General features: G+C 44.7%; 1 protein-coding gene across 1 annotated transcript in view; it reads right to left on the bottom strand.

Moving 5' to 3' along the window:
• tspan18b (tetraspanin 18b) overlaps positions 1 to 26419 on the bottom strand; it is a 32819-nt gene that overhangs the window by 5915 nt on the left and 485 nt on the right. The window contains exon 2 of the mRNA XM_068314007.1: positions 8556 to 8639. Within this exon, the coding sequence (XP_068170108.1) occupies positions 8556 to 8558 (3 nt within the window). The 5' untranslated portion in view covers positions 8559 to 8639. The remainder of the gene's footprint in view (positions 1 to 8555; positions 8640 to 26419) is intronic.

Below are 26419 nucleotides of genomic sequence, written 5' to 3'. Positions count from 1 at the left end.
ACTGAAAATCCCTCTATCCTTGTATTAACCCTCAGGCGCGATGCATGAGCCGTTGTTTCACAGAGATTCAACGTAACTACAAGTTTGGGTTCACCGTGTCAAACCAGCCAAACACGCCACAGCCCGACACGCCCAACACGCCTCAGCCTGACACGCCTCAGCCCGACACGCCCAACACGCCTCAGCCCGACACGCCTCAGTCAGACCATTAAAAAAAAGAGCTGTAAAGGTCAGATGGGCTCCTCCCTTCCAGCCCTGCCCTCTCCAGACAGATGCACCTCCTGGTTTGTTGCCACTCCTGAATGTGAGGCTCCTGGTGCATTAACAGTCGCCGCCTGGCCTTCATTGTGGCGCTCGTCTGTCTTCTTAATGTAATGAGAGGCAGGAGGCCTGCGCCCCGTCAGCCAACTCGCCATCTGACATAAATACACTTTTCGTGATGAAGGTCCATCCTGCAAGCACTCCTGGTTAATGAAGAGCGTCTCTGCTGCATTACAACACAACACGCGTGACTCCAGTGTCCATGACCTTTTATACCTAGACATATCTGATGCTCCACAGAGCCTCCATTAAAGCATGTATATAAACCACCACGCTGCAGATGAACTAGACCTGCTCCTCAGGGATCTTAAGAATAGTTGGAGGAATGAACTCCTTCTATTCTGCATACGCTGAAATGGAAACAATCTGTGGAGCAGCCATAATTACAGCCTCAGTCAAAACAGAAAATTAATTATTTTGGCAGAAACGAACTGTCTCTCTTTGCTTTGTAGTCATGGTAATCTATTTGCTCTTCCGCAGTGATAACCAGGATTGAGTCTGGCTTACAAGACATTAATCTGTGATTTCTCTGAGGAATCGTAAATGGGATTAAACAGCGAGTTAACGTCACACCACCTCCTCCAAATAGAAACTTTGAAGAGCCTTTGTTTCACTTCCGTTATCGGTGCTTTGCAGCACGTCCGACAGATATAATAAGTGCCATCACTTCCACTGGCTATAATCGACAGGCTCCAGCACGCCCCGACCCTTTCACCCCTTGGACTAAGTCATTTTCATGGTCAGGAGGTGCATACCAGAATCCCTGCAAACCACCATCTAAAACTAGAACTGCTCAAGAGGCCACTGTCGGTAGTTCAAATGGAAACGTGCCAGTTGTGCAGACAGGAAGTCAAAGCATGTCAATTCTTCTAGTCTGTTTTTCCTTTATTGTTTTGTTCCTTTTTTAAACCCGTGATTAGTTCCAATATGCAGTAAGCTGAAAAGAAAGTTTCTCACTATAAGCTCGTGACAATAAAAATGAACAATACTTAAGAAGTGAAGGTGGTCTTTGTCTGCTGTGAGACTGAGTTAACATGGAATGAGAACGTTTCCTCCCCTCAGCAGCCTGAAGGCTCCCATTCTTCTCTTTCCTCCTCAGACCATGGGAAATTGATTTAGAAGCAGAGTTAAACACCTCCTCTAAATCATAATTATATGCTTAGGTATTGATCACCGTCCTAGTGGTATTCCGAGAGCAACCCACGGCCTCATTGCCTGAGATGGGATTTAATTAACCCCTCCCCTTCCTAAGCCCCACTGAAAGGCATAATGAGAGCACAGGAGGTGCTGAGATTTGAATACATCACAGTCTCACAAGAAAAAAGCTTCGGAGAGGCCCTGTCTCATCCGTCCTGCTCTCCAATCCCCGCCCCAATGAAAAGTGCAAACTGTATTTATTGGAGAAGAGGACGAAGAGGTGAAAACCAGGAGGTGGAGGCGGGGACGGGTGGGGGTCGTCTGGAGAAACACTCAGGGCTCAGCTCCAATCTCATTCCTCAAACTAAATGTCTGTTCCGGCTTCAACCTTGCACTCTTTGCTCCCATCTCCGGATCAAACTGGAGCCAATTTTCATCTCTGCATTAAAATGCATTAGATGCTTAAGAATGAAGTTGACTATACGGGTGAGCCACGCTCCCAATAACAAGCCTATGGTGCAAACCAGCATGGCATAAATCAACCTGCCAGAGACCCCCAGAGAAAGTGCAGAGTAAACAAACCGGTCTTTCTCATGACTCCTGTGGGATTGCAGGCCCTCATCGATCACCGGCCGCTCTCAATGTTCTGCAGAGCGCACCATGTAGACCAGGGAGACAGGGGCCCCCACCTCAGGAGCCTCAGAATTACTGCAAGACTCAAGGAAGAGCTGCCTCAGGTGTTTGCCACTACTTCGCCAACGGTGTGTGAAAATATATAAAATGCATCCACCAGCAGAAAACAAAAAAACGCATACGCTAAACAAACATGACACACACGGCAATCAGGAATAAGCACACCGTTATTCCAGCAGACAATGTGCTCACCGGATGGAAATATTGTGTTTGTCCTCAATACGGCGATCTTTGTGCTCGTCTTTGCCCTGAGGTCTCAAATAAATGCCATCCAAGAGTCTAGATTGTCTTCATGAAATGTCACATGACACTAACATCCCATTGTTACTCATGGCAAAGACTGATCCACTGCCGGTATGGGCTAACGGAGCTCAGCACGGCGACGTTTGATAGTGGATTAATGAGAACTGATGCTAAATCAACTTCACAGAACCAACAGACGCCAGAGCTCAGTAATGAGAGCAGAAACCCATCTGACCTAAATTCTTCTCAGTATGAGAAATTTTTTAAACATTGCCACAGGCCTTTTTCCATGGTTTAGCTAAGAAAACCAGAGCTCTGTTTGGCTGGCATCTACACAGTCACTCATGATGGTCATGTCACTTCATTGTAATTAAAAGATAAGGACGGCATTGTGCCGTATGTGGAGAGCTCCCACGAATAAATAGCACTCTCTTGGGTGGTTCTCCTTCAAGTTGACACGATTAATGAAGTGAGTCCATACCGCCCTGCTCCACTGCACCGGACCAATACATCAGCCTGGAAAGGACACTGTGTCCGTTCATCGCCACTGGCGCCGCCGTCCGCCTGGCAACAACCAGGCAGTTCACTTCATCTTGAGCGTGAGCCTGCACGCCAAATAATCATTAATACAGAAACCCAGCTGGGACTATGAGAGCTGGAGCTTGACCCCTTTAAATGTCAGTAACCCCTCTAAACATTCACCTGTAGCTGAACCCCGGGGACGGCGCATTCGTCTCGCTGATGCAGCGGGAGCAGGTGTGCTTTTCTACAGCGCCATAATGCTGTCTCTCCAGACAATGCTAAATCCATCTGATAATGACTCTGAATGCAACACACACACACACACACACACACACACACACACACACACACACACACACACACACACACACACACACACACACACACACACACACACACACACACACACACACACTCAACACCTCCCTTCATCTAAATTAAAACCCCATTTTCATATTTATCCACAACTTCCATTTATCAGCTGCTTCGAGTAAACTCCCCCAAAATCCACACAGACACCAGCTCCCGTGGCAGGGAGCGGGGTTCCCTTGGGGTGAACCGTGTCCCTTAATGAACCTCCAATTAGGATGGAATGAGCCCTGGGCTGTGCTGTCAGACTGAGGAGCTTTGAAGTGTACCGAATGCTAAGCAGCGATAGCTCTGGATGCTGCTTTCGAGGGCATTGAGCTCACAGACAACACTGACAACACAGTGAGAAGATGCATGAGAGTAGCTGAAAGGCAGCCGAGCACACCGTGTGTGTGTGTGTGTGTGTGTGTGTGTGTGTGTGTGTGTGTGTGTGTGTGTGTGTGTGTGTGTGTGTGGCGTAAGCTCACTGGGAGAGCACGACATTGAAGAAGTCGGGTTAGGAAGTTCAGGAATCAGCTAGGCTTGCAGCGAAGGTCCTGGTGTTAGTTGGATGCTGGATGGAAACATGTAAACACTCCACCCTCAGGCACTCAACTGTGAGTACATATACTGCATACACTTTACACACACAGTTGGTTTACCACACAATAGCCTGTAGCCACTGATGAAATTGCTATGCCTAAAACATTTCCGTCAAGACTTGCAGCGAGTCTAAAGCAGTTCTGATGTTGGCCTGTGAGAGGCGCTCTTGTGGCCCACTCAATTTGGAACTGAGATTGCGTGAATACCCCGGGGGCAGAAGTCCTCTGACCAGGCAGCTGACTCCTGAACAACAGCCTGATTAACTAGAGGAGACTCCCAGAATGAACAAATGTGCAGTCAGGAACAGACCGGCCATGTGTCGTCAACAGCGCTGCCGGCTGCATTCTGGACACGGTGACTGTGTTCACATCCAGCTGCACTGACGGCTCCTCGTGCTCACGCTGGAAAATCCATTGTGCTCCTCAGATTGAGGGGATTGGAAGGAGGAGAAGGGGGTAGCGGTGGCATCTTGATCAACTCCAGCAGGAGAACTGTGATAAGTAGATATCAGCTGAGCACTGTATGCGTGTGTGTGTGTGTGTGTGTGTGTGTGTGTGTGTGTGTGTGTGTGTGTGTGTGTGTGTGTGTGTGTGTGTGTGTGTGATCCTAGTCCTCTAAAAACATAGATCCTCATTTAATCGTGTCAGCACCTCCATCCAGTTGTGCGAGGAGACAAACTGGTTGCACAGGAGCGGATCAATGGAAGGCACAGTCACATGATCGATGACACATTGATCTGTTGGAGCTCCGGCTCCATGTGTGCTGCCTGTCTGGAAGTGGGGGCCTGTGTAGCAGCACACAATGAACACATAAACACTTCTGTAGGGCCGGCTGTTGGGATTCAGCTGAGCGTTTTCCCACGGGGCGCTCCGGACGATGACACACTGCCGCTGGGGCTTTCCAAGAAAGAGGAACAACGCCACAAGTGAATGTCTAATAAATACTGCGACAGCAGCAGCGGGAGTTGATTTCCTGTAATACTGCTTCCCAATTCTTGTCCTCTATTCAGTTGTAGTCGACCCTCAGGCAGGAGAATTGAAATGGTGGCGATGCTCTCCCCGGAGTTTGTTCTGTACAAGTTCACATGAAGGTTGTGGTCTTTGTCTGCAGAGTGCGGACATCACAGATGGCCTCGGTGAGGAGAGACAATGGGAGTTTGAGGGAAAGACTGTGCTTATTGCCTCAGGGGATGACGCACAAAGGGACACTTTTGAATGTGAACATGCACAAGAGCACAAAACACACACAGACGCTCAGAAATCACCAGGAAAAGAGAAGAAATGTACGTCAAGATGAAACGAAGGAGTCGGACTTTTGGATTCATTGTAGTTCAAACAAAAATCAGGGTTGTTTTTAGAATATGTTGGAATCTTTCCAGCCTCACAATAAGGGCTCTGGTTTCCACAGCAACCCAGATATGGGGTTGAGAGTGGCCTTTGTCTGCAGAGCTGAATTTGGCATTTCCACTTAGCACCAGTTCCTGTTAGTAAACAGAGGGGAGCGGGGCGAGCGCTTTACGACAGGGGGACAGCTTGGTTGGCCATTTGTGTAATTAGCAATCAGTCTCACCCTGTTGCAAAGGCCATATGTTGGCTGAACACTACTCCCCACCCCCCCGACCCGTACTTAAAACCTAGGAGCTGTATCATTTAATGATGACTCCGCAAAGCACAGACACATCTGAACTTTAATAAGCTCTGAGTTCAACCACAGAGAAAGGAGCGCAGCAGGAGGAACAGAGCCGCCTAATTGTCGGTGCAGGCAGTGCAAAGCAAAGATGAAAACAGAGCCTTGAAGATAAAATGTGTGAATGTTTGCATTTTGGGGGGGTTCAGATGAAAGAGGAATCCAGATATCAGAACGCCCTTTTGCAAATAAAAAGACAAAACTAATCAAAAGTATGTTAATGTCTCTGCAGGAAAAGAAAAAAAGTGGCTTTTGTTTTAACAGAGGCGTGAGGTATGCAGCGTGGTTCTCCAGATAGGGAAGGATTTTAGAGCCAGCATTTGAGATACAAAGGACTGATTATAGAATGGAAAGGATTGTTTTGCTTTCTATTTGTATTTCAGGTTAACAAAGGAATCCTGGTATCTGCTTCGAAACTTATTTGTGTCACCATCTCGCTCAGCAGATGGACTTCAATCATTTCTTCACGATGTTTTGTCAACTTCTGTTTGCAAGGCTAAAAAAAACCCCCCAAAACAAACACCTTTCCAGTCTTAGTCAATTATCCCTTTATAACAGTGGTCCTTGATCTTTTTTGCGCCATGAACCGGTTAAACATCAGATGATATTTTCAAGGACTGGCCTTTAAGGTGTGAAGGATAAAACAACAAAAAGATACGACCAGCATAAAAACTGGTATTTTGCTGCTTCCTTCTTCTTTGAAATTGTAGGTTCTTCTTCTGTCTCCACACTGGCTCTTTTGTCCTGCGCAAAGAAACTTTCTTAAGGGGTTTGGTTTTTTGGTTTTTTTGCCTGTTTCAATTTAGCGGTATCGCATTCTCTGTTAGCGATTGGAGCGGCCCCTTTAAGAAAGTAGTCATGTGACCGAGACAAGCAACTTGACAAGCATCAGGAGTGGCTCATGTGGAAGAAAGAATCTGTTAAGTCTCCAAAACAAAATTTCATTCAGAATAGTTAAATAAATACAATAGAAATAATGTAAGTTCTCTATTCTTTTTATGTGGCCCGGTACCAATCCACCCACGGACCAGTACTGGTCCACGGTCCAGGGGTTGGGGACCACTGCTTTATAGCACCTCATTGTTTTGCATGAACTGAACGACTACCTTTTTCATTCTGCTACACCGGCCTGTAATTTAGGTGCAAGTCACACTAAATGTCAAACACCAGTTTCCCTGTCAGCGGGCAGTTTGGACCGTAGGAAGTGTGATTTTGTGATAAAATCTCTTCATTATAAATAGATCTGGTTTGTTGGACCTTTTTTTTTAAATATATAGGATTTAATCGTCTAATTTTGACATGTTCTGTTCTCCTAATGAAATAAATGGAAAAAGTCATCATGACAAAAGATTGTAGAGATCCCATGGAGAGAGGAGACCACACAAGAACTTTAAGAGCCCAGTGTTATCATCATTATATCAGTGAACTACACAAGCACATTATTTTCTTGTTTCATAACACTATACTCCTCTTAATAAAAATAACCACGATCGGTCCCTTCTCTCCTTAACAAACGTTGCAGAACTGAAGACGGGCAAGAAGAGTGATTGGATATCTGGTCTGGGTTGCACCTTTCTGGCCTGAGAACTTGTGGAACGAGCATTATGAATTTTTACAGTAAATAAAATGAATTAAAATTCTACATGAACACAACTTTTTTTCGTCTCTTGACTATTTGTTCTTGTGCAAGTCATGTGGGAAGGGTGGACATCGAGGTTTCACACGTCCTCCCACACAAACAAGCAGGGCCCGTGGAAAATGTACATAAAATGCTAATACAGTAGATAATCAGAATAATACTAAGATTTAACTCCAACCTGGAGTCATGGAACCTATGACTGCATGTTATACATTGATAAAGCAATTCTTGGTCAACCAACCAGCCATATTCCTTCCTCCCTCCCATCCATCCATCCATCCATCCATCCAACCATCAATCTATCCATCGTCTTGTAGATGAGAGGATTTTTGGAGGTGAGAGAAAGCCGAAGAACCAGAACCCACGCAAACACGGGGGAGAACATACTAACTACACGCAGAAGGGAACTGTACCAAGAGCCTTCTTGCTGTGAGGCTACAGCGCTACTCACTTGGCCATTGTGCTGCCTCAGATATATTAAATGTCTTTTAAATATAGATCAAGTACACAGTGCATTAGAACCATGGACTATTAAGTCCCTGAAAGCTATCATGCTAATACAGATAATGGTAAACAAGTTTTTAAATTGAGTGTTTAAGTGTATCGGATGTAAAACGCATCAGTGCTCAGACACCACGATGATTCTTTTTTTCCCAGTTTATGACCCTCTCAGTGGGGTTGGACTTTGTGGTTTGTTTATACTGTAAAAAAAAAAAAAACACACCCCGCAGGAACAAAAACAAAGCCAGACTGTAATAAACCAAAATTATTGTCAAAGTCGCTTCCTATCAAATTAAAATGAGCCAAGATTGTGACTGTAATTCAACATGTCACTTGGAAATGTGAAACTCACTTATTTGTCTGTTTTTCTGGTAGTGTGTGCTGACTGACTGTGGCTGATGTGTCTGAACTCCCCTTTAACCTCCACCCGTACATGTGGGCGACTCAGTCGTGTCTGGAATACTAATGTTACAAAATGCCAATGCAAATCAGAGGCTAACAAAGACCGGTGCTGACCCGCTGCGATGGTGTAGGCACAAAAAGCACTCGTCTGCCTGTTTGCAGGACCGGCTTCACAAGCGGCTCCGGCCAGTAACGCACCTCCTGTTGATGGCAACAATGGCTTTGTGCCTCTGCTGTCAGCATCCGACTGAAAAGAGTCTGTCAGCGACCTCTCTCTCTCTCTCTCTCCGCTGTTTCTGCGGCTGATTTAATATGTGTGGCTGCTGGAGTGGAATCACTACTGGATTTGGTGCAAATCATTCATGACACCCTTTCACGTGGGAATATACACTGCAGATAAAAGCAGTGGTTTTTGGTCGAGAGCATTAGTGCTTCGTTTACAGATAAAACACTATCATACCATGTGTATCTGCTCGTGCCTCCTCTCGGTTCAGGTGAAGCTGATGGATTTTCTCGGTTTTCCCTCCTCTCCTCTTTTCATGGGCTGTTGGAAAGAAGCACAAGGGAGAAAGAAGTCAGAACTTATCTTGTGAAACCGATAAACAACGAAGCTCTGGCAAGCAGACAGAGAAGTGCGACGTTTGTCTTCTTATGCTAAATTCATTTAAACAGATGGAGACTACGTGCTTAAGAATAAGAAAACAAAATTCTAGGACACTTAAAATGTCAGTTTGCATTCATTATGCATGAAGCACTCGCTCCCGGCAGTGAACTAATTAAAGACAGTGTTTTATCTGAGCGAATATTTCGCTTCTCCGCTAGACAGTAAAATTAACAAGGAAAGGATAACAATTATTTTTTTTAAAAAAGGATAGTGGCAGCCCAGGCCTGTGCTCTGGCCAGGTAACATTTCAATATCTGCCTGGAGAGTCTTCATACTTCCCCACTCGGTTAATTATCTTTCATTCAGGGACCCAACATCACCAACCAAACCACACTCTCTTCGTGAATCTTGCGATGTGACCCTGATGAGCATCTGAACTCATGCATTATTAAAAGAGAAGAAGAATGTTGACGTCTGCTGACGTTAACTGTCAGTGTGCGATACGCGTCTTACCACGTCTAATTTTTAATAAATGGCTGAAAGTTTTTCCATCTCTAAACTGCTCTGCCACAAGTGTCTCCCAGCTGAAATATAATGATACAGCAATGAGAGCCAATTAAACTGCTGGTATTCCATTCTACATGTGCAAAAATAGGCTGCAGCACTGTTTTGACTGACAATACTTTGGAGCTGGTTTCAAAGCGCTGGCACTGTCAACTACAGCATCAAATATGGCGAGAGCTGCCTACGGAGGCATGAACAGCATGCAGCTCTTGCCACATTAAATGATGAAATACAGGCCGGGTATTTTCAGCATGACAGGGGTAGGGGATGGGGAATATCCCCATGAGTATTCAGGCTGATAGAGGCAGCCACATCATCCCGCCGACACAACATATTGCCGGCAGACATCAGAATCACCGGGAGGCAAAACCCGACTGACAGCGGAAGCAACACAAACTCACCTAGACTGAATACACATGGGCTCTGATTACATCTAGAAAAGGCAATCAAAATCCTGAATAGAGGAACGGACTAATCTGAGCTGTGAAGAGATTCGTTGCGATGATATGAAACCTTATCATGGAGCCCTGGATGCTCAGGGGATTGGTGGCTACTCCACAGAAGAGCCAAACTGATGAAGAGCCAAACAACGGGGCCCATCTGAAGGAGACGTGCAAAAAAAATATTCACTATTTCACTTAGCAAACATGCCCTCAAGCATTACAACACTGTAATCTCCTTCCGCTTTGTTTCCGTGTGTTACCACAGCAGCAGATAGATGAGTAACCAGCATCCTCCATGCCTGTGATCTGGAGTGGTCGCAATTTGTCCTGAAGCCTGTTGCAGAGGTGGCATCTCCAGAAACCCCTGTTTAGAGAGCTATTAGCTGGTGGGGAGCAACAGTGGTGAGGGTCTGCATTATTTTTTGGTTTCCATGGAAACCTTTTTCACAGGAAAAGTGGAGCACCAATAGGATTGCGGCGCCTCATTGAATCAGTTTAAGGGTGAGACGAGAGCTTGGCAGCAGACGGCTGAGAAAGCACAACAATGGGACGAACCCTCGAGGGAGACGATAAAGGCCAGGTCACCGATGGGTCCAACAAAGGAGGGAACGACTCCACTCTCGAAAAATCGTTTCATCTGCATCCGCTCAATCACTTCCCTTTAAAATGAATCTCTCTTCTCAACAATTCATTGACATTTAAGCTCACAGGAACTGTGCACATTTTAATATCAAGGCAGCCACTAATTGATTAGCCTCCGCCGATATTTCAACCTCTGACAATATCATTGCATCACCAACATCTAAGCTTTGTTAAGGACAGCAGTACATGGCGAAAAAAAATCCTTCATCATTACAGTATGTACCGTATTTATCGCCTCAGTCCAACTCACAAGAGAGATCATAGAGGAAAATGGTTGCAATATCGGAATAAGAATTCCTGAGGCCCACTGATGTTTTAGGGGGCTTCAAAAAACTGCTGAAAAAATAGAACACATTTAATTCACAAAGCCACTGGCATCAATAGATATCTTCATGGGTCCGCTTGGTCCTGCTCCTCTTCAGCTCAAGCAACACGACATGAGCGATTTCTGGAAAAATGGATGGAAGCCCCTAAGCTAGTTAAGGAGGACGACAGAAGCTGCTCACATGACATGCCGAGTTCTCCTCAATCTGTCAGCCCGTCAGCTGCTTCCTCCTGGGGAACATAGTTCTTCAAACTGTTGGACTATTTTCTTCTTCTCTGTTTTTGAGAAACCTTTTCGAGGATATCCCGTTTCTACTACGTCATTATACCTTCATTTGTTATCTACGAACCCCTTCATCTGTGGAATGATCACATCAAGTGTTTTCAACAACTCCGAAATGTTTCCAGCCTCTGTCTCAACTTGTTTTTATATAAATTGATGGTTTAAAATACTGTATCAGCATACACAGTATTTTCTGCACTATAAGGCGCACTGGACTATAAGGCGCACCTTCAATGAATGGCCTATTTTAAACCTTTGTCATATATAAGGCACACTTGATTATAAGGCGCACTGTCGGTTTTGGAGAAAATTAAAGGCTTTTAGGTGCGCCTTATAGTGCAGAAAATACTGTATTTGTCTGTCTAAAAGGGATCTAACCGCAGGTCTCTCACTCTGTCTCTGTTGACCACAGTTGAAGTACTTTCGCTGGAAAAGTAATCCAATGACAGGATACAGAACTTCATTTTCTTAACACCCCAGCAATCACACAACCTTGACTGAGGTGTCAGAGGTCAGAGAACAGCAGGGCGTTTGATCAGCAACGCTTCCTCTGAGAACAGGAAGACACTGGGAAAACAAGAGGAAGTGACAATTTTTCCTTCCACAACCTGCTGCCGGGTTTGACCTCAATTCCTCACTAGTGCTGACAAAAGCAAACCTCTGAACTATTGCACCGCTTCCAGATTGAGACAATGACCACTGAGGCCTTTTACAGCCGGGATCAACCCTTTAGAAACACACTTAATAAAGGAAAAACCTACAGCTCTGGATCCCAGCCCTCCCTGGTGAGTAAATTCTGAGTCCAGATACATCATCTGCTAATACGGCAATGAATAAGAGCAACTGGCAACACCTACATCTCTCCTAATGGCCAGTTTAACGGGGGTAATAGTGAGGAGGAATTATCACCTCATCTGGATTTATTGATCTTACAGCATGAGTCAGAGATAACGATAAACCACCACAATGGAGAAACAATCCCTGCTGTGATCAGAGGGCATCGCTCAATTCATCACTCCCCTTCTCCACTGCATCTGAGCCTCTCCCTACAGGGGGGGGGGGGGGTTCAGCGCTTTACACACTGGGTGAGAATGTATGCACTGATATAGAGTGAACAATGATAACAACAGTGAATGCAGAATGAAGTAATGATGCAGTCATCTAACATGTCAGTTGTTTAGGGCTGAATGGAGATCTGTTTGCTGGTCAAGGCCTCTGTAAACGTTGTGAGGGGGGGTTCTTTCCATGCTGATGAATGGTGACGGTGTCCCCCACTCTGGTAATTCAACTGCAAACGTTAGCCAGGTCCCTTCACCTCGTAGCAGGTTCCTCAGGCAGCAGCCGGTATCTTTCATCTCTGCAAGGACGTCTTCAGAGTACGGCTTCAAATGTCTTCATGTAGAGACGTTCAAACATCAGGAACCTGCTTACATGATTACACCTCGCTGAATTCTCTCTGGTGACACCACGATGAGAAACAGCAGCAGAACTACTTGTTGTTATTTGTTTTAACCAGTGCCTGTCTAACTTAACAGGCCACCTCGTACACCACCACGCGTTCACCCTACTTCCCAGGCCCCAAAGGCTTCCCTCCAGTCTCCCAGGAGCCAGGGGCCTGGGGCACAACAGCACTTTGAAGTCAAGCGATTAAAGAGGAAAGACCTGTCGAATTTGGATGATGGGGGTAAGGTTGGAAGAGGGGGGGGGATCAGTACGAGGGACAGGAAAGGCTGTGAGTACTGAGAGCTCGGGGCCCCAAGGGACACAATTAACAGCCAGGCTTTCTTAGTGAGGGTTATAGAAACACAGCAATGATACCAGCAGCCTTCCAGGCCAAGGTAAGAGTTCATTACTATATACACACACGGGGCCGAGCCTGTTAAAATATCACCAGTTTGTTCTCTGCCCCCCCCCCCCCACACACACACACACAGGCCCAGTGAGCTCACAAGCAGCGGTAACCTCTTCCATCCCAGTTAAATCCTAAAGCCCAGTAAAGCTTGAAGTTCTCTGAGACTCCAAGTCAGAAAAGAACTGAAACAGGAAGTTTGCATAGAGTCCTCCCTCAGGACGATAACACACCTGGGGTCTCATTTGCAACCACTGTCTAAGCACAAACTGAAACCAGAAGAGCAGTACACCAATTGACTTTCACTGTCCAGTTGTGGTCCGATTTTGGCACAATAAACATCTGATAAATAATGGAGGAAGGACAAATCACAATGAAGATGATCTATGAATAATTTTATCAAAGGGTACAGTCATTATAGTCCATCCAAGACCAAATGGCACTGAAGAGCTATATTTTAATGCTATGCTGCTCCTCACACACAGTCAAGCCTTCTTCAGACGCCTCTCCTGCACATCTTGATGGAGTAAAGTCCAGTATCAAATCCAGTGACAGCTCCGGCACATTCATCACGCTCTTATCTAGTTCACTGATTGGTTGTCATTGCCATGGTTGTGGGAAACTGGCAATGTGATTGCTGCAATCTTATAAATACTACACTGACAATCTGCATAATGTTAGACAAACTTTTACTGCTTGAATACATGGAAGGAAATATGAATAATAACTTAAACCTGCACCTCAGCCTCGAGCTCTTTGATTCCTCCATCACTTTCTTCCTCTAATTCGATGTTACCATTCACCAAATAAAACCACAGACATGCAAGAACATTTCTCTGCATGGAGATTCATGAGGCGTTTTACATTAACCATTTGTGGATGACTGTAAAAGGAACTGCAACTGACTGAACAGTTACAACCAGACTACAGCTGCAAGAAAACACTTCCACTAAAGGTAATTTCTGTTTGGATTATTCAGCCAGTTATGTGATTAATCATTTAGTAGATGAAATGTCTAAAAATAGAAAAGCATGCTCTTCTCAAGACTGAAGGTTGTATCTTCAGCTGCTTATTTTATCTGAACTATGGATCGAGAATTAAAAAGTCGAACAAACCGTGAGAACGCAGAAGATAGAAGAACAGATTTTGGTAAGTGTGACTTGGCGGACCTCGAGAAAGAGGTAACAGGTCACATATTTGTTACATGTTAATAGAAGTCCAAAGGGAACACATGGTGTTCTGTACGTAACATATGGTGATACTGTATGCAGTATTTACCAAGAGTTATTGGATGCAGAATATACAACCGCTGTTATCCAATAAGTCAAAGCAGCCACCTAAACATGTAATAAGCTCACATCTGGCAACCATTTCTAGGCCTCATTAATATTTTGTAGACATACCATAGAGCACTTAGGTTTTATATATTAGCTGCAAACAAGATTCCATTTGCAGCGGTCCTGAACAGAGGGAGCCGTCCTGTAACTGTTTTCTTGGTGGTCATAGAGACTATCCGTCCCTCGTCTTCTGTCTGCTGGACTCATGAAGGCTTTCAGCGCGCTGACGAGTGGCATTAAGACGTAAGAAGGTGAAACAGGTTGTTCTCTCAATGGGATCAGATGAAACTTACTTTGTAAAACAAACTCTGGACTTTAATGACAACAAAACTCCTCTGAACTTGCTATTTTGCTCATATGTATGAAAATCTGTACCAAAGCAGTGATGGTTGATATTAATTTGAATTTTGCTCCATGACCACAACCTTTGTCACACCTCGGATACGTGTGAAATATGAATTCCAAAGAAAACAGAAGGAATCAAATAGGTTGGTTCACAATGTATTCCTTCTACAATGAACTCTGGGCAGGAATAATGTGTAAACAAATGGCAGCTCTTTCCTGTCAACTTAGAGCCCATCATATATAAGCTGATGGCGTGATTGTTTTTCCTATGTGGTTAGTGTGTTTTGCATTAACAGTCCTCTGTCTTACAGTGAATTTTCTGCATATGATTATTTATCTTAAGCTGTGATTTTTTTATGGCTACTATCTCAGCCTGGACTCTCATAAACAGATTCCTCAGTGGGACCCCCTGATAAATAGAAGTGAAATGAAACAAAGAACAAACCCAAAGTCTGAGGCCTAGGGAGTCTGGTTCCCACTGCTGATGGAGTTCACTGTCAACCTCCTTGAGCACAAAGCAGAGACAGAAGAGTAACGCCTATTCACAAGTGATTCTGACAGTCAGATGATAACAATCAGTACTTCTGATTGATGTCAGGACAAACATTTTCCTTTGGATTCACTCTCATTACACGAGTGCAGCCACTCAATTATGATTAGCTTAGGTTTTTGTTTATTTTTCTTAATGCGACACAAATCAGATTTGTTCAGCTCTGGTCGAACACAAAACTTTGATCTTGTCAAATCAGATTTCAGACACTTGAATATGTGGACGGATTCTAGATTGGACACGTATCTGATTCATGACTATTACACATTAATGAGGTTATTCTGATTATCAGTGTTAGACTGGTTTCCTTAAAAACCTAAAAATACACAGTAAATGAATGCATGTGCACGCTCATGTATGAACGTTAAAGAAAAGCAGTATCTGTTTACCTCAACAACAAGTGTTTACAGACTTTTATTTACTTTTATGCTAGAATTGTGTGTCCTCCAGTAGCCCAGGAATAAATGAATCCTCTGTGAAACAGTTCAACATGAAGGAATGATTAACAGTGAACTTCATGCTCGTTCATTTGAGTTCATATCCAGTTATAATTTATGTTCAGACGTATTAAACAGTAACTAAGGCGACACTGTTTGAGTGCAAACGTTGGATATATAATGCTGAGCCAAAACTGCAACACAGAACAACAACACATGGGTAAGGATATCAGTAAACAATATGTTAAAGCCTTTATTCTATAAACTAAAGAAGTGTAAAACAGAGTTTTTGAGGCTGTTCCAGGAGCAGCAGGGCAGGTGTCCTACTGGGTTACGACAGCCAGAAGCTTGCATCTGCATCATTTCCTCAGCCCACAGCGGCTCCACGCTGTGACCCCCTCATAAAGCTGCACATGTGCCAGAGACCCCCAAATCCCTCTGAATCCTTCATCTGTGTCGCCTGTATGTGGGTCTGTGGTGATAGTAGGTAACAAGCTGTGACAAACTCAGAACAACACGGAGAGACGGATCAGACAAAATGACTCATGCTTTTTGTCTCACACACTGTCAAACAGACTCACACTGATGGCTCCATCGTCTGAGAGTGTGTTTCTGCATGATGGGACAAAAAATGGTTTCATCACGTGATCTTCAGCAGAGCAGGGGGGGTGGGGGACAGAGGATTGGATCAGGATGAAAAAAAGATGAGACGGTAATACACACACACACACACACTCTCTCACACACACACACAGGTTCGTTCACTCTAGGTTTTGCTACTTTCACGACTTTGAGGAATTGTCTTGCCTGTAAGCGAGCCCCTGGAGAAAGCTGGGAGGGCCTGAAATGTGGAAAAAAGACGCTTGGACATTTTCCACGGTACAATCTTGTGAAAAAGCAGGAGTGCTTTCAGAACATTCCTTCATGAGAGAGCCACAAGCAAGCCGACGTCAGGAGTAATCATGCTTGGCTCGGCACAAAAAGCACTCAGAGAAATAAGATTTAATCTGCAGAGTTTAGAGAGCATGAGCCAGATGTGAAAAGTCAGTAACAGCTGTGAGAAAGATAACTTCCACAACCCTCTGCTGGGAAATTTAATTCCAGAAACATCACACCATGACAGAAACTCCACTAAAAGAGTTGTATCACAGCTAAAATAGAACTTTCACAAACTTGGGACGCTGCACATTTGGAAATCAGTCGGTAACAGTTCACCAGTCAGAGTGAAAAACTTTTACCGAGAATATCCTGGTCACCAAGCCCCAACTGTGGGAAAGGGAGTTCATGCAATTACATCACATTGATTTATGGGAGACAGAGGAAAAATGGGGAGGGGAGGGAAACTGAGCTGTTTGGAGGCGGTCCAAGATTAGGTCCCTGAGGGAACACGAGTCAATACATTTACACCACATAACATGATGGAGATGATGATTGTGTGGGGATGGATGTAGTGAGGGTAACATCACAGTGACTTCAAGCCTACCTAAAATCAGGGACCTGGGATTGCATGATATATAGTTTCAGCGTTGACATTACAGGGTGCAGCAGACACATTGTGATGAGTGTTGTTTGGCCAGAAGAGCACAGTTAAGCCCCCCCCCCCCCCCCCCCATATCTACATGTAGTTAAGTCTGAGCCACTCATGGTAAAACAAGTGTTTCTAGAGTCTCTTGGTGACTCTCAGCTGGAGTTTCTCCAGAGAAGCAGGTATGGCCGGGATGTTTGTGGGGACTAACCCTGAAGTTGTTTCCTCTCCTGGTTGTGAACTGGATCAGCACAGAAATGTTCCAGGGTTAGAAAATATGAGACTCTTTAATGAGTGGAAAGAACTGTGAGACTGTGGGCGGCACCATTCACAACACACAAACTCAAAAACACACCAATGTTGTGTTGCTTGATTTGTTATGGATGAACTTCTTGCCCAGTATCAACCTGATGGGTTCCAATCCCCCATGAAGGAAGATCAGACCATTAGAGACAATGGACTACAATGGATGGACTACAACTAGCACCTGTCTTCATTTAAACCGCTGTCACAAATGTAATATAATCATTCTTTCTCTCTAAAGAGAATGATTCAACTCCTCCTAACACAATCCAGTTCATCACAATAGGAAAACTATATAATATCCTGCAGCTCTGATGGAAACAACATTAAGACTCCGTCACAATGGCTGCACAGAGGCCTGTTGATGAACCTGCTCAGTTTTAATGAAAGCATCAGTTTACATTCTCTCAACCAGGGAACTGGAGCTAACTGTCTCGGTTCAGCAGATGCTGCTGATGCTGTTGGGCATTAATTGGGGGGAAGTGATGAAATGGGGAGTAATGTGCATGAACTGCTGCAGAGCTAGGAAACGCTTCTCCCATCAGCTCAACCCAACGGTTATAAATAAACAGCCCATTTAGTGCTCTCCTCTACTCTAACAGGACTACAGGAGTGACCACAGCGGGGATATTTATAGCTAAACGCATTAGTGCACTTCTGATAATTTAAACATTTGTATGCAACTTGATTTTGAAAGTGATAAAACAACAAAGTAGAAGCTTCTGAGCTGAAGCAGCAGTAGAGAGATGACCATAAAGAGTTCATTGAATGGTCCCGAATGAGATAGTTAAAAGAAGCTTCATTCAGAAATGTAAAATCTATTCGGTATTTATATCAAAGAAAAATAAAGACAAAACAAAGACAAGATCTAACTCATTAACTTTCACAACAGAGGACTTGTGTTGATACCAGCCACCGAATTCTGACAATATGAACAAAGCAGGAGGAGATTTGAGATGATATTCAGTATAATGAGCCAAAAGGTTACAGAAGGAGTCATTAAGCTGCTTTGCTTTGTTAATTTTTTTAAAATCTCCAAATGTCTCCAATGTCTCAAGCTTCTTGGAAACACAACAGACATTCGGTTCAGGCCAAAAGCAACAGACTAAATATATACATATGAGAAGCCAGCCAGATATTGGAAGGGGGTGTTTTGAGAGCAGCATAGGCTGGATGATCAAGTGTGAGGTGGGGGTTGCACTAGATGTGGCAAATGTACGGAAATCTTCGCCAGAGACATTCTTAAAATAAGAAAAGGTTGGACATCTGTTCCTTATTACATAAAAACAGCTCATTCAATTCCAAACTGCCTGCAGAGATAGGCCAAAGTGGTTTGGGTAATTGCTCACAACACTGGCTTTCTCATCCCTCACTGTTTCAATGTGCTTCGTTTTAATGTGGTCAGCTCCATCCAGGCCAGATCCTGATATTGACTCAGACTAAATTTTCTTCTATTTAATAAAGAATGATTTTCTTTTCACCATGTTGGTTGACAGAAAAGCCAAAATCATTGGGTTTTCAGAGACGCCCAGAAAAAAATATTTGGTTTCAATGTTGGCACTGAGGCGTTTCAGGAATCTGACTCTAGCCAAGTGTTATCGGGAAACATGATCTATGCCCGGTTCTCCCGGGTTCACACTCTTGGAAAAATGCCTGAGTGTCTGCTTTTTCCTTAAAACACTTCACAGCTTTGAGCGGCACACCCAGGTACTACAGCAGAGATTAGGTTGGATGACTTCACTGCTGGCCCATCAGCCTCGCGTGGGGCAAATCAACGGGAAGCCATCCAACATCATCAGATCTGATCAGTTAAAAAAAAATCCCCAGAACATGTGAACTCGGCTTTTTAATGCTCAAATCAATGAACACTGCAGCCAATTTAATCACATGTGCTGAGGAGACACCTGTCGTGCCTGCGCTATCTCCGACAAACACATGTGAAGATGATTTCTGAAGCAGGACAGAAATACATTTCCATAAAAATATCAAAGTCCTTCAGTGGTTAAATGTTGGCGGGTTTTCCTGTGCAGTGGATTCTCCTCTTTCTTCCACAGCTTCAAAGAAATGATGGAGCGAAGTGAGGATTAGGGGAAAGGGATTTACGCTTTGTGATGTCTTTATCTTAATAACTATTAGCAAAGAAATTTTACGGTGAATAAAATACCTTTCGTATGTTTTTGCTCCAGCTTCTTAGAAACCCACGGCTTCCTGAGCACCTTTTGTTGAAGGCTTTAAAGCCTGCAGCACGCTCCCTCGACAGCGAAGGCATGCGGTTCTCTTGTGGTCGTAACGCTGACCGACTGTTTGCCCGAAGGACAAAAGCTGCATTTTAGTGCAGTGACCCATGAATGCCGTCTCAAGCAAGGTGCTTTTAAACCAGCAGTGGGCTTAAAATTTCATAAAGCGACATCAAAGAATCATGAGGCGAGTGAGGTGCTCAGCCTTTGCTGTCTAATTGTTTTCCTCTGATGGGTAAAAATAACTACATACAAGATGTGCATCCGATCTGCTGTTAAAAAGCAAAGGTAATTATTTAAGCAGTTAGGACATCGCTGTAGTCCTCGTGCGAAGCATTCTGGACGGCTGTGGTGTGGTTTTACAGCCACACTGTTAGCAGCAGTTCAGCCCCTTCGTGCTTCACTTTTCAGCCTCGTGCGTTCTAATAGTTTGATTGGGTGCAATTAAAAGAACGACACTGAAGAGACTCCAGCAGCTCACCAAAATAAAGCACACCTGTGTCACACTCTGACCCGGGGGACTAAATGGGGTGTGACCTCAGGTGAGACAACATTATCCCACAACAGAGGCTCTAAATGCAAACAGGCAGACAGCCCTCACCCCCACCCACACAAAGCTCTGAAGGTTTCCACTTCCTGTTGTTTAACAAGCTGAAATGAAACACAAGCGATTTCCTCCGATGGCTGTGAACCCGGCAGGGGAGACATCATTAGCCGCCTCGCCCAAGTCTCCCCAGGTAGAAGTCAAACACTGAAATCAAACACTGATCCGTACCCCTGATGCTGCAGAAGCTGACGAGGGGCCCACGTGTGTGATGGCCCCTGTGGTGAGTCTGGCCCCCGAGGAGGGACTAGAACCTTACTGTTACTGTTACTGCTCAGCAGCTGCAGGGAGCAGCGCGGTGGACAAAGTGTGTGGGCTTCAAACGGAGGAGAGAGCAGGAAAGAATAGAGAATATAAGGCAGGGGCTTTTTAAAATCTACCTACTCTCATATTGGCCATGATTCAGTACAAAAGTTTATTATAAAATTGCGAGACGGGAGGAGGAGAATGCTATTAGCCCAATTACGTCTGCCCAAGTTTGTTCACATTCACAAAATAAAGAAATCTCTGCCTAGCTGAGGGTTTTCTGTGCCATGTTTACAAGTCGGATGCAAAGCATTTAGCCTAGATTCAGGCAGATATGAGATCCATCCATATAAATATACAACTCCATTTCCTCTTTAGCTCTGCCACGAGCAAAAAGGCTGCCGGGTGTATTTGTGTGTTTGTGTGTGTGTGTGTGTGTGTGTGTGTGCGTAGGAGGACTTCACCTACATTTGTGTTTGAGGTTTGTACGGTTATCACTGACTGGAATGGCAAAGTGTTATTAGCAGACTGGGATGCAAACCCAAATCATGCTCAAAATAAATCTCTAAGGAGGTACTCTATAATTCAGCCGCTCTGGAAAAAGCGAGACAACAAACGAGACGACGTCATCAGCACCACTGAGTCCTCCCCACGTCCATGAATCTGATGGAACTGCTCCATCTTGGCTTCACATCACAACTTCCAGTCATTTTCCTAACAAGGGAAAAGGCTTACCATCCAGCTCCAACACCTGACAAGCGTTTAATTTGTTCACACTCATAACAGGCTAATTATCTTGGTCATTATTAACAACCTGCTGTCCACTCCTACATTAATTTGAGCACTCTAAATTACACAATCAGTTTGTGGTGAGAGCATTTGTATTTGTAAAACAGGGGGGATTAAAGGGGCTTGTATCCGCTGCAGGCAAGGGAAATAAAAATGCATAGCTGACATTGAAATGAATATTAATAAATAATAAATGGAACACATTTAAAAATCATTCTTGCGATGCTGCATTATCTCATTCCAGATGCTTGAATGGGAAAGAGAGCACGAGGAGGAGAACCTGGGTATAGAAGAGAAGAGAAGGGTGGAGAAGAGGCGAGTCTGTGGAAACACAGAAAGAGAAAGACCAGAAGCTGGGAGAGAATCACATTTCATCAGAAAAGTAGCTGAGTCAGGCGAGAGAACCATCAGGCCCAGTGAGTCACAGGGTGAGGCTGCAAAACCAGAACTGGGCTCACGGTACCAGCACCAGAATACAGCCAGAGACCAGCAGAACACTGACCCGTCATTAAGTACAGCTTTATTTTTTGTCCAGCGATGACATTCATTATTGCTCAGTCAGCTGATTAGTGTTTCCGAACTAATATTCCAGTATTTTCTGCACTATAAGGCGAACTGGATTATAAGGCGCACCTTCAACAAATGGCTTGTTTTAAAGCTCTTTTTTATACATAAGGCACACTGGATTATAAGGTGTAATGTCGGTTTTGGAGAACATTAAAGGCTTTTAGGTGTGCTTTATAGTGCGGAAAATACTGTAATCAATAGCTTGTTCAGTGTTTGAAAATTTAAAAAAGACATCTTCAAATTGCTCATTATGTTTGGCTTACAGTCTAAAACACAAAATGATTCAATTCATGAATGTAAAGGTCAGAGAGTAAATAAGATAATATTCCTGACCCTTACAAACTGTAATTAGTGCATTTCTGGCTTGTTATTGATGAAAAATGACTTGAAAACAAATCAAACAAGATCTACATCACGCAAATAACCATCAATCCTCCAAACTCCAGTGTGAATAACAGAGGGCTGAAGCAGGATGGCACATTAAAAACCTGTAACGGTGAAAGAAACAGAGATCTCTCAAATAATCCATTAAAATAATAATCAATTCCTCTAGTTTAGTTGTCCAGGATTCATTTTTAAATGAAACAACAGAGCTGTATAGAGCTCTATAATCTCTATAACCTGTCAGTACTGGTATCAGATGCCATCCATAGTGAACGCCTCCAGTGTGGGAAACATTCACATCCATTAAATGAGCCCTTCCTTCCTGCTGCTACTTCATTAACACCCAGACCCCTCCTGCCCACGCTGTGCCAACACTGGACCCAGTGTGAGTCAACCAGCACCATTGTGTGAACTGAGTGGAGGAATGGTTCTTCCTCTGACAAACAAATACCTCCTTTCAACACACATGAAGCTGTGCGCTGCACTGTGGTATAATTTAAGTGTTTTAAGCGTTCAGCGGATCGTGGTTGAGCTCCAGCGGGTTTAAATCCAGGCAGGTAATCTCCCCACATGTTGGCCCGGTGTCACACAGCTATCAGTGCCAGTCTCCCCGGCCGGTCTAAGCCCCTCTCTAAGCTGCGACTACATCTGGGGGATAAAAAGAGCAGAAGGTGATGGAGAAGCCTTCTGGGGAAAGGGGATTTACTGAATGTCTCCGCTCTAGGTAAGGTGCAGTAACGACCAGCGCGTCCTCACCACTTTAATGGACACCTGGGTGACACAGGTTATTAGTTCAGAAAAACATTACAACACAGGAAAGATGGCTGGGGGTAGGGTGGGGTGGGGTGGGGATCTCCAGACTGATGACATCTGAACATCCTGAGTCGGTACTGAGAGTACCAACATCAACTGAACGGCGACCAAACCGAGGGTCCGCTATCTGCCAGGCCCAGGCTGTCCAACACGAACCTTTTACCTCATTACCTGCTCAACACTCCCATTACGGGGGGAAATAGAGCAAAAGCAAGATAAGCAAAAAGAATTCTTGGGTTGAGCACAAACAGCCAGCCTGCTTCCTCCTGATAAAAAGGAAGCGTCAGCAGAGAAAGCCCCCCCAGCTTCCTGCTCTCGGTGAACCTCAGAGCTTCCAGCTGCCCCAGGATTAGTTCATCCACTTCCTGGCCCCTACGAAGACACGCAGGGGCCACTGGAATGTAGAAGTGTGTGGATATGAATGTACTAATATCTCTCTCTGTCCTATTCTGTCCATATATTGATCGATGATTTTTAATTTTTTTCCATGCTCAACACAAAACTCTTTTCACTGCTGCAGGCTCACCATTACCCACCCACCCATTACCCGTGAATAACACACCTCATAGCAGCACAGATTTCTAAATTAGACATTGCTGAACTTATGCCAACCTGTTATTTTCTTTCCACGCTGGATCAGCAGAATGTCTGGAGAAGGAAGAACGGGACCCCCACCCCCACCCCCCTCCACAGTGAAAAATGCAGGTTGTTCAGTGATGCTAAATACAAAATACCATTTATTACTGTATACATATTACATAAAATGCACCCAAGCTGACCATCACAAGTCATGTTCCAACTAAAAATGTTCGAATTAAAAATGTGTTGTACTATCTGTTATACTACCTGTTGTACTGCCTGTTGTACTGCCCGTTGTACTGCCTGTTGTACTGCCCGTTGTCCTGCCCATTTACCGTGGGTCAGAGAGGACTGCAACTTCATCTGTGCTGTATGTCGTGCATATATGGTACACTTGACAATAAATCTGACTTTGACTTTGATTAACATCCATAAAGCTGCAAGAAGACATGGAAACTGTTGTCCACCATAGCCCAATTAAACATCCAGGGAGGCAACCCGCCAGGGTTTAGATGACATGATCTTAAAGTCTCCTTCAGCATTATTTACTTATTTATTGAACCAGGCAGGTCAGGTGAGAACCAATTCTCATGCACAATGACGAGCTGGAATCTATCTAACCACTGTGCTGCACACACAACGACAACACACATCTTCATGGCTCCTAGACAGCTGATGAAAGAATACATCTTTGTGAGAGTAAATTATTTCTGCCAGCTGTAAAGCAAAATTCATTTTCTCATGTCTCCTGACAACAAAGATGCCAAAGCCATTACTGACCGAGGCCTCTGCATCACACACATTAAATGAAGAGTCCTCCTGCAATCGAAAAAAGCAATTTTCTCATTGAGCCAATAGATACTCCATTTAGTTCCAGGCTCTCTGCGGACCGCTGCTGTTGTAGTGCGGCTGATACATGGAGAAAGCAAGTGTAGAGTGATGACCCTGCCTCGTTTTCTCTCCGTCTTGTTGCTCTGAACCCATCGATACGGATGTGCTCTGCAGGCTGGATGGAGAATGGAGGATGAAAAAGTGTGGGGACAAGAGGAAGGAAGAATAATAGATGAGATGATACAGAGGGAGACAGATGGAGGAGGTGGAGGGAGGCTGTGGTCAGGTGGGATGAATCGGGGATGTGAAATCAGGGCTGGTGATCAAATGGCCTCAACGTGCAGCAGCCATATTTGAACGCGCTTCAGCTGATGTCAAGGAAAGACAGGAAGACCAAATGTGCGACAGGGAAAGGAGGGGAGTGACAGAATTCAGGGGCTTCTAATCATGTGGAACTGTAGACTGATTAATTTCAGGGCTTTAATGAGAGGTGCTCTGCCAGGCCAGGCAGCGTGGAGTCAGTCACCCCGTCAGCAGGAGCTGCGACACGCTGCAGTCCTCATGCTGGTTCCGTCAGAGACGGGGTGGCAGTGAACGCACCACACTGTGTGTGTTTCCCACCTTCTCTCCTATCCGTTCCTGTTTGCCTTTTCTTTCTTCTCTGGCAGTGTGAATGTGTGATTAATAGAGCAACACATTATCAGAGGCACGATTAAAATGAGTGAACTGATCACCAGTGGCAAGTCTCACACCAGGTGCTCTGTGTCTGTGGGCGGAAAATGCCGGCGCGGCTCAGTGGAGATTTGAATCCACTTTATTCCCTTGTAAAACACACTGCAAGGTTACAAACCCTGTTATTTGCATTTTGATTTACCTCCCAGACATCAGTTGTGTTTGTCTAAGCAAGAAAACTTTCCCTCCAACGCTCATGTGAACCAAAGAAAGGCTTCAGGCTTCCTTCATCCGTGTCGGCTTCAGAATCATCGATACTAACATTTCTTCTTTTTTTTTTTTGATAAGGAACATTTTCACCCCCAACATGGCGAACAAAAACGCCTCTGTTTCCAGTTTCCTTCCATTTCTGCAAAATCATTCTCTTTGTGACTTCTTGAGAAAGGAGCGACAGCAGAAGAAGAGACAGAGACGTGTTAACATGATGCAGCAGAATCGCAGCGGCTCGTTTCTCCTGACAGGAGACCATTTTTCAGTCGGTCCAGCTGCCGAGGTGAGATAGGACTCCTCTCTCCTTCCTGACACTCAGTGCCAGCCTCAGGGAGATGGAGAGCCGGAGCAGGAGATGACTCCACTCCAGGAGAGAAACCCAAGCACAGCAAACACACCTGGGCTGGTGTGTGTGCTAATGGGTCCCTTGGTGCCAATCTCCTCAGGCAAAATGTGATTAGAACCAGATTTCCAGCTGTTACTGTAACTAAAACAAATACACGTCTGTGTCACTCAAAACTTCACCCTGAATCTTTCCTCGGCTGCCGCTGTCCAAACTTTTGAGTGAACCCATGATGAAACGACCCTGAATTCAAGTCACATGCTTAAAGCGTGTTAGCAGCGTATTGAGTTTTCCTCTTCACAGCTCTTGGACGTGTCCTATTGGCTCCAGTGGAGACCAGACAGAGGGAGAAGGATGAGGTGGTTTTGGATGATGCATCCCTGAGATTAATGCACACTGACATTGGACTCAAGCCCTACAGCAAAGGTACCTCCGTCACAGACATCCATCTGGTGAGCCCATACATCTCTGCAGACAGCCTCCTCCTCAGTCACGGCTGCACCTCCGTGGGAAGGACGCCAGCTTTGGTGGCTGACACATTGGCCCCCATTTCATGGGTCCCCCCTGATGACAGGTTTCTCAGACCATAACACACTATCAGCTCATCTGAAGGCTGCATTTTAAATCACATTTCACCTTCAAATCCAGGGCAGAGTCAGTCAGACACGAAATGTTATTACCGGAGTCTGTTTTATTTCTCTTGACGTTCTGTGACAGTCGAATAAACCACTTCAACCAACAGGACGAGGTTTCCCTGCATTTGATTTCTCTGTAAATGTTTTC

Source organism: Antennarius striatus, chromosome 4 (assembly GCF_040054535.1).
Source record: "Antennarius striatus isolate MH-2024 chromosome 4, ASM4005453v1, whole genome shotgun sequence".
Classification (NCBI taxonomy): Eukaryota; Metazoa; Chordata; class Actinopteri; order Lophiiformes; family Antennariidae; genus Antennarius; species Antennarius striatus.
This window is presented reverse-complemented; position numbering and strand designations above follow the sequence as displayed.